The 12,295-nt window shown below is 36.6% G+C and overlaps 1 protein-coding gene and 1 pseudogene across 1 annotated transcript in view; one reads left to right on the top strand and one right to left on the bottom strand.

The window, feature by feature from the left end:
• NSL1 (NSL1 component of MIS12 kinetochore complex) overlaps positions 1 to 12,295 on the top strand; it is a 33,784-nt gene that overhangs the window by 7,104 nt on the left and 14,385 nt on the right. Inside the window, exons 3-4 of the mRNA XM_028125749.2 lie at positions 1,039 to 1,169; positions 3,978 to 4,032. Coding sequence (XP_027981550.1) covers positions 1,039 to 1,169; positions 3,978 to 4,032 — 186 coding nt within the window. The remainder of the gene's footprint in view (positions 1 to 1,038; positions 1,170 to 3,977; positions 4,033 to 12,295) is intronic.
• LOC114225971 (U6 spliceosomal RNA) lies at positions 2,972 to 3,069 on the bottom strand (annotated as a pseudogene).

Genomic DNA, 12,295 nt, shown 5'->3' with positions numbered 1-12,295 from the left:
ATGTAATTATTCTGCTGAAGTTTGAGATTCACTATTTTAAAACAGGAAAGCAAGAGATAAATAGTTTTAGTTAAATAAATTATAAAGTTACCATGTCCTTACTTTTTCCTACTATTCCAGTTGTGTCTCTTTCAGATTTAGCTTTTCCACTCTGCTACTGTCACAGCTTTGGTGCAGCACGTAATGAAGTCAAATCATGTTGGAAACTCTGACATTAAATGCCCTTTACAGTCTAGTTCTTTTATATTTTATCGTCCTTTCCTTACACTTTATCCTGCAGCCATGTAGAACTTTTAGTTTTAGAACAAAGTTTCCCAAAACCTCTATGATCTTGCAAATACAGTTTCCTCTGCCTAAAATGCTTCTCCCTGTTATTTTTTGTCCCACCTTTTTTTAATCCAATGGATTTACATTTATATTTCAAGGCTTATTAGCTCACATGCTGTTTTCTGTTTAAAGTCTTAAATTCCCGGGGTGCCTGGGTGGCTCAGTCGTTAAGCGTCTGCCTTCGGCTCAGGTCATGATCCTGGGGTCCTGGGATCGAGCCCCACATCGGGCTCCCTGCTCGGCGGGAAGCCTGCTTCTCCCTCTCCCTCACTTGTGTTCCCTCTCTCGCTGTGTCTCTCTCTGTCAAATAAATAAATAAAATCTTAAAAAAAAAAATAAAGTCTTAAATTCCCTAGGCAGAGTTAGGGTTCCGTTCTGTGTCCGAATAGCATTTTGTTCATACCTCAATTGCATTTATCAGTTGTCTTGCAGTTATGTTTCTTCCAGGGAACTGCGGGCTCTTAGCAGGGATCATGTTATATTCATCTTTGTATTTTTCTGATTTTGGCCTGGCTTCCCATAGGTGCTCAGTAATTGATTTTTCAATGAGTAAATAAATGAATTAATCCCAAAGTGGGGGCATCCAATAACTTGCCATATTTGTTTTTCTTAATTATTTTGTATTTTCTAAATTTAGCTTGTTATATTTCTATATAGAATATAAGCAATGTGTTTTAAGAAATTTTTTATATTGTTTTTCTCTTGTAATAGATTCTGATATTAAAGTACTTGAAGATCAGTTTGATGAAATCATAGTAGATATAGCCACAAAACGTAAGCAGTATCCCAGAAAGATCCTTGAATGTGTCATCAAAACCATAAAAGCAAAACAAGAAATTCTGGTAAGATGATTTATCTTTGAGATAATAAATTTTGTGTTATGTCTATTTTACTACAATTAAAAAAATTAAAGTATGAGATGATATCTATGTGGACACAGATGACATTTTGTTTTCTTTGTCTTTTCTTCCTCAATTACTACTGTTGATCTCTTGTAAGATTTTTTCCTGTTCTAAGTTATACTAGATTTTGAACACAGCTGATTTTTTTTTTTTTAAGATTTTCATTTATTTACTTGACAGAGAGACACAGCGAGAGAGGGAACACAAGCAGGGGGAGTGGGAGATGGAGAAGCAGGCTTCCCGCTGAGCAGGGACCCTGATGCAGGGCTTGATCCCAGGACTCTGGGACCATGACCTGAGCCGAAGGCAGACGCTTAACGACTGAGCCACCCAGGTGCCCCAAACACAGCTGATTTTATTTATTTATTTATTTGAGAGAGAGAGAGAGAGAGAGAGAGAGAGAGAGAAACGGCATGAGAGGGGAGAGGGTCAGAGGGAGAAGCAGGCTCCCCACTGAGCCGGGAGCCCCATGTGGGACTCGATCCCAAAGCTCCAGGATCATGACCTGAGCCGAAGGCAGTCGCTTAACCAGCTGAGCCACCCAGGCGCCCAACACAGCTGATTTTAAAATAGAATTTGAGGAAGGAAGACTAACTTTACAATTCTGAGACCAAGAAGGAAAAATAAATTTATCTTTTTTTTTTTTTTTTTAAGATTTTATTTATTTGAGGGGGTGCAGAGGGAGAGAATCTTCAAGTAGACTCCCTGTTAAGCGTGGAACCTGACTTGGGGCTCCATCTCACGACCTCTGAGATCATGATCTGAGCCAAAATCAAGAGTCTGTTGCTTAACTGAGCCACCCACAAGCCTCAATAAATTTATCTTTTAGATCTTTTCTTTTGTGTCATTTGTGTTTGGCACATTATTTGTATATGTTTATATATTTTGGAAGACCCCTTTAGCTTAAATTGATGATGACAGCTGAATACCTGTTCATGATACCAAATTTGCTTTATGAATTGTGTATAATTTGTTTTTCTCTAGAAGTCATGATGGGGTGGGAGTAGGTTTGCTCGGAATGGCACTGCCTCTGGAACTAGAAACACATGTTGCTTTAAATTATGTTATACTGTTTGTCATTAATTTTTGAAATTAGCATACTTTCACATTTAAATCTTCCAGTTGCTTTTTGTCAGGAATTTTTTTTTTAAAGATTTTATTTATTTATTTGACAGAGACAAAGTGAGAGAAGGAGCACAAGCAGGGGGAGTGGGAGAGGGAGAAGCAGGCTCCCCGCCCAGCAGGGAGCCCGATGCGGGGCTGGATCCCAGGACACTGGGATCATGACCTGAGCCAAAGGCAGACGCCTAATGACTGAGCCACCCAGGCGCCCCTGTCAGGAATTGTTTTGGACAGTGAAGACATTGTTCTATGAGAAAAAAATATAAGCAGAATTTTTATTTTTTTTTCTTCCAAAGCATTCTCAAAAAAATACCCTACTCTATCTCCCCCCTCCCAACCTTGCTTTTTAAAGTTTCCCCAGGAAAAACGTTCAAAATGTATTTATTTTCTCTCTCCCTATTACTACCCCCTTCTTTCCTGGGAAAAGTCTAATTGGTAATCGGTATTGCATAAAAGAAAGAAAGTTGGCAGGCCTAGGTGGGTACTGCTGTGGAAGTTTAAAATGGATGCAAAATGGATGGATGGGGTGAGGATACTAAAGGCAGCTCTTATTAGAAAACATTTTTGGCTCCTGCTGGCTTTGGGCAGGAGTAAGGAAGAACATTTTACTCTTTTTGCCGAATCATAGGTCTTACTCCATGTCAGCCTTGCACAGGGGCCATGCTAACCTTCTCTGTATTGTTTCAGTTTTAGTGTATGTGCTCGCTGCAGTGAGATCTGCTCTCATAGTCCCAGCCTATCACAGGATGTATAGGCTTCAGTGTGCTGACATGGTAGCGGCCACTTTTTAAAACAGCTTCTGTGGAAATATGAGTTCTGAGTTCCAAACATTGTCTTAAAATGAACTTTTGAAAAAACAGTCTATTCATAACTTGGAGACTACCTTGTACTTTAAACACAAAATTCAATCTCTCTGGCTTTAATTTGCTTATTTGCTTTTTTTAAACTTTTTTTATGGTGCTATTTCTTAGTGTATGCAGTAGGTGGCAATGCTATAAAAGGTATAATTCAGACTTAGTTTGATCTTTTCCCCTCCTTTCCTACAGATTTCAGGATCTTTTTTCTTTCTTTCTTTCAATTTTTCCTTTTTTCTTTTTTTGTTCTTTTTTTAAAGATTTTATTTATTTGAGGGCGCCTGGGTGGCTCAGTTGGTTAAGCGACCGCCTTTGGCTCAGATCATGATCCTGGAGTCCCGGGATCGAGTCCCACATCGGGCTCCCTGCTCAGCAGGGAGTCTGCTTCTCCTTCTGACCCTCTTCCCTCTTGTGCTCTCTCTCTCAAATAAATAAATAAAATCTTTAAAAAAAAAGATTATTTGAGAGAGAGAGCACACTACTGATGGGTGGTGTTGAGGGGCAGAGGGAGAGGGAGAAGCAGACTCCCTGCTGAGCAGGGAGCTCAACGCTCAACAAGGGGCTCCATCTGAGGACCCTGAGATCACGACCTGAGGCGACCTGAGCCATAGACAGACACTTAACTGACTGAGCTACCCCTGCGCCCCCCCCTTTTATTTTCTTTAAAAAAATGGTTCTACCAGCTAATAGTATATTTGCTTACATTAGGTGAAGGAAATGTTTATATGAAGGATTAAGTGATTAAATCTGTTTTAATTTATATTGTGTTTAGAAGCAGTACTACCCTGTTGTACATCCATTGGACCTAAAATATGACCCTGATCCAGGTGAGTCAGCGCTCATTTGTGATAAAAGTGAAGCATCAGCTTGTAATTTTTATGAGTTCCTGATACTCTTTTAAAGGTGTCAGTGTGAAGGGTATCTTCCCTTCGATGCTCTAACTCACTACCAGTCATCCGTGTTTAGCTCTTCTCTAGAATTATAAAAACTTGCTCTAAGTGTACTGACTCAGCAATCTCCAGGAGTAGGTCCTAGGAATCTGGACTTTTATAAAGCTCTCCCCTGACCTAGACTATTATATCTTCTCAATCTCTAACTTCTATTATAGTATCTTCCCATTTCTAATTGCTACTATACTGTCCATTCTTTGTATTACAGCCAAAGTTATACTGTTAAAGCATTCATGGTGTCACTCCCCAGTGTGATGACTGTCATTGGTTTCTCATTGTTTACAAAATAAAATCCAATAAAAATATAATGTTGAACTTAAGAGGAGATATGCATACTTGATATACTTTGAACTCAGTTCTGTTTCCATTTAGATGCATCCTTTAAAACTCAGAGAAATAAAATTGATAAAAACTTAAGTAAATCCAGCAACAGAATTTGCATTGCTAAAAATGTGGATCATATATATTTTTAAATGATTCTATTCTCACATTTAAAAATTTGTAACAATTTTCCTAAGAGACCTTTTGGTGTTTTCCTTTGGCACTCAAAAGTACCATTTCTTTCTTCTTTTCTTTCTTTTTTTTTTAAGATTGTATTTATTTATTAGAGAGCGTGCACGTGCACGTGAGCCGGGGAGGAGCAGAGGGAAAGGGACAAGCAGACTCTGTGCTGAGCACGGAGCCTGATGCAGGGCTCAATCCCATGACCCTGAGATCATGACCTGAGCTGAAATCAAGAGTCAGATGCTCAACTGACTGAGCCACCCAGATGCACACCCCCTTTCTTTAAGTACCATTTCTGAACTATTAGAAAAACAGTTAAAACCTTGATTTATTTGTATGGGCTTCTTATACTTACGGTTTTGAGTACTTTATCTTTGTAAAATTGTGTACTGCTTTCTAACATGTCTCCTGCCCCTTTTAAATCTCCCAATGCCAATGGGGATAAACCAAGAGGGGGTTGTACAAGTATATAGATACTCAGAAATTTGTTAAAATCACAGCATTCACTCTGTTTGACAAAAGTTGACCTAGGCTCACTAAACAGGGAAAGTTGTCAAAATGCAGTGGTTGATGTATACTTGTTTTGATTTTGAACAACATAAAGATAATAATTGAAACTTGTGGTATCATAATTACCCAAGTATTACTATTCTTCTTCTTCTTCTTTTTTTTTTTTTTAAATTCTACACCCAACATGGGGCTCGAACTCATGATCTGGAGATCAAGAGTCACATGCTCTACAATTGAGCCAGCCAGGCATCCCCCCAAGTATTACTTTTTAGATATAATTATCCTCTAAAGAAACTTGTAACCTTTTTATCTTAGGAGGGAAAACAAATTTACTTAAATGATCTTTAAAAGGTCTATATGATTTTTTTTTCCCCTACCATTCCAGTTATGTAGTAATAGTGGAAAAATCCTCTATATCATATTATTCTGACTTCGAAAGTAAGCAAAAGAATAATTAAGAATCTATCTTTTGGATAAATTTTGAGATTTTGTTGTTATACACTTTCATAATGTTTATAAACTTAGAATAGCATCAGTTCTGTAAGCACAGCAAAGTTAACTCACAATTTTATTAGCTGTGTATTTTGGGGCAATCCCTTGATTTCTTCAAACTTCAGTTTTGTTTTTGTTTTTTTTTAAAGATTTTATTTATTTGAGACACAGATATACAGAGAGAGAGAGAGAGCACGAGCAGGGAGAGAAGGCAGAGGGAGAGGGAGAAGCAGGCTCCCTACTGAGCCAGGAGCCCGATGTGGGGCTGGATCCCAGGACTCTGGGATCATGACCTGAGCCGAAGGTCATGCTTCGGCTGCTTAACCATCTGAGCCACCCAGGCGCCCCAAAACTTCAGTTTTTTTATGGTGAATTCTGGATTTGGAGCCTGATGCTTTAGGTGTGAATGCCAGCTCTGTCAGTAAATATTACATTGTTCTTCCTACTTACCAAGGTTGGATTATGAATCACAAGAGATGAGGGGTTCAATAATCTATAACTAAAATACATAAGTACTAGTTTATAAAGAGATAATATGTAATAATAACCTTATCATAGGGGCGCCTCGGTGGCTCAGTCGGTTCAGCATCTGCTTTCGGCTCAGTTCATGATCTCAAGATCCTGGGATTGAGCCCTGTGTCTGGCTCCCTACTCAAGGGGGCCTTCTTCTCCCTCTTCCTCTGCCCCTTCCCCCCACTCATGCTTCCCCCCATGCTCTTTCAAATAAATAAAATTAAAAAAAAATAACCTTATAAATCCTATCTCATTTACAACGCCATACCTTATACATAACTTATAATACATCTAACTGGTAAAATCATACAAAATTAATTCAAATGGCTTAGGAAAATAGAAAGCATAAATTTGTATAGAACCTAAAAGTCCGAATAAGCTGCATGGGAAAATTTTTGTGGGAACTTCTTGAAAGTTTTTTCTTCTTGCTATTTGAATATTAAGTAATTTATTTGAAAGTTGACATTTTTAAAGGTTTTCTGGTTTTTAAAAAAGCAATACTTAGCCAATGTGTATAACATTGATTTGGCAGTTACGTTACGAACTTTGAGTGATACAGAGATAAAGTAGACAGATTCTCCCTTTAAAGAGCTTATGTTTGAGTGTAAAAGATAAACATAAAACAGAATTCGTTCATGCCCTTAACTGGTTTTTTTCCGAGTTTTCCCTATCTGAGTAAATGGCACCTTAATCTACATTATTGCTTTAGTTAGAAGTCAACCTTGATTCTTTCCTCCCCTGAACTCCTCATATCCAGTCCATCAATAAACTACAAATTATTCCTTTGAAATATAATCTCACCATTCATCTATTTCTCTCCATCCTGCTATTATCACTTCTAATCTGGATCACTGTCACTTTAGCCAGGATTTCTACACATGCTTTCTAGAAGGTCTTTCTGTTTCACTCTTGTTTTTTCTCATTTCATGGTGTGTGTGTGTGTGTGTGTGTGTGTGTGTAGAACAGTTGATTTTTTTAGAAGTTCTTTGAAATATTTCAAATATATGGAAAATATGGAGTATAACATAATAAACATCTTTGTTGCTACCACCCATATTTAAGGGCTATTCATATATTTGCCAAATTTGTTTCAGACCTTTTTAGGAACTAAAAGCTACAGATGCACCTGAAACCTCTGTACTCCTTCACCATCCTATTCTATTCTCTCTTACTTCAGAAGTAATCACTATCTTCAAGCTGAGTGGATCCCTTATTGTCCATGTTATTTATGCTTTTACTCTATAGATATGTAACCATAAATAATGTATGGCATTTGTTTTTAGATTTTTCTATAAATTCTATCATACTGATCATATTCTGCAACTTTTTCCCCCTTGACATTGTATATACACAAAGCTTTCTATTCGTTGAGCTAATACATAGTATTCCAAATATGAATACACCACTGCTTATCCATTTCTCTGTTGAGAGACACTTAGATGATTATTATTTTTTTTTTTTGCTGTTATAAATAGTATTACAAGAACATTCTTATAACTGTTTCCTTGTATAGTGTAAATATGCCACAGATTTTCTGGAGTAGATTTCCGGAAGCAGAATTTCTAGGTCATAAGGTTTGTTTCTATTCAGCTATTACATTTGAACTCTTACTATTCAGCCTAACCCTACAGTTTCTTCTAACCCTACAGTTTCTTCTGTGAGTTGCCTATTTATATTCTTTGCCTATTTTTCTGTTGGTTTGTTTGAACTTCTAAGAGTTGTACATACAGCCATATATCCATATACATGTACACACACACATTTGGATATTAATCCTTTGGCTATAAGCACTGTAAATAATTGATCTCAATTTTTGGCTTGTCTTTTAATAATGATCTTATATATAAATTTTAATGTAGTTGGATTTACTAGTTTTTTTTCCTTTATAATTTGTTTTCAGTGTCTTTAAGAAATCTTCTACCCAAGTGACATAAAGATCCTTTGATATTTATAGGTTAATTTAGAAGGAAGTGCCGTGTTTAACAGTGTACATCTCCTATTTGTGAACATATTATATATCCTTTTTTTTCCCAAAATGTCCTTCAATAGTGTTTTATGAACACATGTAATAAAGATGATTGTAAGAGTGGTACCCTCTTGTTTCTTTGAGAACAGTGTTGTTTAAGGGAATGGATATGGTAGGCATTCTGTAATGATGTAGAGAAGTATTTAAAAATGTGTAATAAAAATAGTTATAAGAAAAAATATAGCGTTTTATAAATTTCTTTATAGGTTTTGCGCATCTTTTATTTGTGCCTAGATACCTTTTTGTAGCTCTTGTAAATGGTAGCATTTTGCAATTACATAGTATAATTGAATATTGCTGATGTTTAAGAACACCATTGAGGGGCGCCTGGGTGGCTCAGTTGGTTAAGCAACTGCCTTCGGCTCAGGTCATGATCCTGGAGTCCCAGGATCGAGTCCCGCATCGGGCTCCCTGCTCAGCAGGGAGTCTGCTTCTCCCTCTGACCCTCCTCCCTCTTGTGCTCTCTCTCTCTCATTCTCTGTCAAATAAATAAATAAAATCTTAAAAAAAAAACACCATTGATTTTTATTTGCTGAACTCTTTTTAGTTCTAGTGTTTATCTAGTTTCAGTTAGATTTTTAAAAATGTAGATAATCATATCATTTGCAAGTGATGGATTTTATCTTTTTTCTAACTTTATACATCTTTTTTCTAACTTTATACATCTTTTTTTGTCTTATTACATTGATTAGAATCATCAGTGTAATGGTGACTAGTAGCAATATTAGTGGTCATAATATTTTAAAATGAGTAAGTGTCTAATTTTATCGAATACTTCTTTTGTACAAATTGGGATCATATAGTTGTTAACCAACTTTATTGTGGAATAATTTACATATAATAAAATTCATTTTATGCATACAGTTTGAGTTTTGACAAATGTAGACAACTATGTAACCATCACCACAATTCAGATATGGAGCATTTTCTAAAATTCATAAAGTTCCCTTGTGCCCTTAGATCATATGCTTTTTATCTCTAACTCCATTAATATGGTGAATAAACATTGACAGATTTTTCTGATGGTTATCTTTGCCTTCATTGAGAAAACCCCACTTAATATATTTTTTTCATGCACTGTGGAATTAAATTTACCTATGCCCTATGCTTATACTTTGTTTAGTATATTTGCTTCTAGTATATTTGCTTCTGTAGTTACACACAAAAAATGTACGTGTGGTGTTTTAAAACATGCTGACCTTTTCTAATTTTGGCATCAATGTTATACTGCCCTCATAAAACAGTTTGTAAATACAGAGGTTATTTGTTCTTTGAAGAGTTGATAAAATTCATCTATAAAACTGACCCTAGTGGGTGGTTGGGGTGATATCTGACTTAGCCTTTAGCTAGCTATTCTAAACACTAGTATACTTAATGCTTATTTATTTCTTCATTTTTTTTTCTTTCTTGAATCAATTTTGGTAATACTTGTTTGGAAAATAGTCTGTTTTATCCATGTGCTCAGTATGTTGATATGAAATTATTTATAGTAATTGCTTATGTTTGAAAAATCTCTACTCCACATATGATTATTTTCTTTCTTAACATTGTTTAAGCTTTCTCTTTTTTGGTAATATCTTGCTTTAGGTTTCTGTTTTTATAATCTTTTCAAAAAGTTATCTTTTAGTTTTTCTGAGTTTCTCTCTGAGTCTTTTTTTTTTTTTTTTTTTGAGTTTTCTGGTTCCTTGAATTCTTATCTTTAGTTATGGTCTTCCTGCTTTCTTGAGTTTTCACTGTAATTTATAGCTTCTTTAGTTGAACACTTAGTTTGAGAGTTTTTTTTTTTTTAAGATTTTATTTATTTATTTGACAGAGAGAGACACAGCGAGAGAGGGAACACAAGCAGGGGGAGTGGGAGAGGAGAAGCGGGCTTTCGGCTGAACAGGGAGCCCGATGCGGGGCTCAATCCCAGGACCCTGGGATCATGACCTGAGCTGAAGGCAGACGCCTAACGACTGAGCCACCCAGGCGCCCCTTGAGTTATTATTTAATAAATGCATTGAAGGCTGCTACGTCCTGCTTTAGCCATATTTCCAAGTCTTGACATACAGAGGTTTCATAGCTCAGGTCTGAGTAGTTTTTAATTTGCAAATTTAGGAGTTTTCTTTTACCATTTTCCCTCTTTTTTTTTTGCCTTCTATCATGTTGGTAGAATTTTCTTTTTTTTTTCTGGTTTGGAAGCTATATGCTATGTTTCTTTTTTTTTTTGAAATTATTATCTTTTTAAGATTTTATTTCAGAGAGAGAATGAGAGAGCACAAGCAGGGGGAGCGGCAGGCAGAGGGAGAGGGAGAAGCAGGCTTCCTGCAGAGCAGGGAGCCTGATGTGGGGCTCGATCCTAGGACCCTGGGATCATGATCTGAGCCGAAGGCAGATGCTTAACCGGCTGAGCCACGCAGGCGCTCCTGTTTCTTTTCTTTTAGTGTTACCTATCAAATTTTAGCTGAGCTAGAATGTAGCTTAGCTGGAATTCTAAAATTATCTGAAAGTCTGGAGTTGTTCAGTATTTCAAGTCCCCTCCTAAGCAAAACAAGGACCTTATTACACTTTACCCACTGAATAAGCACACACCTTCCCTGGTTTTTTTCTTTGAGTCTAGAATGTTAGTTTTTCTTTTGTTAAAAAATACAGTTTACTCATTACTACTTTTTTGTACTCAATGGTTACATTTATCAACAAAATTTTCCAAATTCTGCGATTACTGTTTCTTGAATCTCATGCCTTCCTTCTAGATTCACTATTCTTGTTGATGTGCTTCTTTAGGTACTTTGAGTAAAAGTCTGTGGGTGGTAGACTCTCTTAGTTTTTATTTCATCTTGCTCTTAAATTTTGTTTTATTTATCTTCATTTACCATAGGGAATATATTACATCATTATCTCCGTACTCCTTTTTTAGATGACTTTATTGAGATGTAATTCATACACCATACCAATTTACACATTTAATTTTTAAAAGGATTTTATTTTTAAGCAAACTCTACACTCAACATGGGGCTCAAACTTACAACCCAGAAATCAAGAGTTGCATGCTTTAGTGACCAAGCCAGCCAGGCGCCCCCTCAATTCACACATTTAAATTGTACAACTTGATGGCTTTCAGTATATTCAAAGAGTTATACAACCATCACCAAAATAAATTTTTTAAACATTTTCATCACTTCAAAAAGAAATCTCATATCCCTTAGTCATTCTCCCCCAGTCTCTTCTCTCTCTCTCCCCTAGCCCTAGGCAACCACTAATCTGCTTACTGTCTACAGATTTGACTGTTCTGGACATTTCATATAAATGGAATCATGCAATATGTAGTCCTTTAAGAATGAAACAAGATGAAACCAGAGAGGGAGACAAACCATAAGACAAATCTCATAATCTTAGGAAACAAACTTGAGGGTTGCTGGAGGGGAGGGGTAACTGGGTGATGGACATTGGGGAGGGTATGTGTTGTAATGAGCACTGGGTATTACATAAGACTGATGAATCATAGACCTGTACCCCTGAAACAAATAATACATTTTATGTTAATTAACTGGATTTAAATTAAAAAAAAAAGAATGGCTTTTTTTTTTTAAGATTTTATTTATTTGATGGAGAGAGACACAGTGAGAGAGGGAACACAAGCAGGGGGAGAGGGAGAGGGAGAAGCAGGCTTTCCGCTGAGCCGATGCAGGGCTCCATCCCTGGACCCTGGGATCATGATCTGAGCCCAAGGCAGACACTTAACGACTGAGCCACCCAGGTGCCCCAGAATGGCTTCTTTCAATTAGCGTAGTGTTTTTGAGGTCCATCCATGTTGTAGCATGTATCACTACTTCATTTCTTTTCATTGCCAAATAATATTCCCTTTTATATATATATACTTTTTATTTATCCATTCATCAGTGTAGGGATTTTGTTTTTAAAGTAAGCTCTGAGCCTAGGGTGGGGCTTGAACTCATGACCCTGAGATTAAGAGTTGCTTGCTCTACTGGCTGGCTCAGTCAGTGTGGACATATGTTTTCAATTCTTGAGTATATGTAACTAGGAATTGGATTGCTGGATTATATGGTAACTCTAGTTTAGCTTTTTTTTTTTTTTTTAAGATTGTTTGGCACTTGT

The sequence above is a fragment of the Eumetopias jubatus genome, unplaced genomic scaffold (assembly GCF_037043125.1).
Source record: "Eumetopias jubatus isolate StellerSeaLion01/CBP00866 unplaced genomic scaffold, mEumJub1_p1.0 scaffold_12, whole genome shotgun sequence".
Taxonomy (NCBI): domain Eukaryota; kingdom Metazoa; phylum Chordata; class Mammalia; order Carnivora; family Otariidae; genus Eumetopias; species Eumetopias jubatus.
The sequence above is the reverse complement of the archived record's forward strand: the minus strand, read 5'-3'. Positions and strand labels throughout refer to the sequence as shown.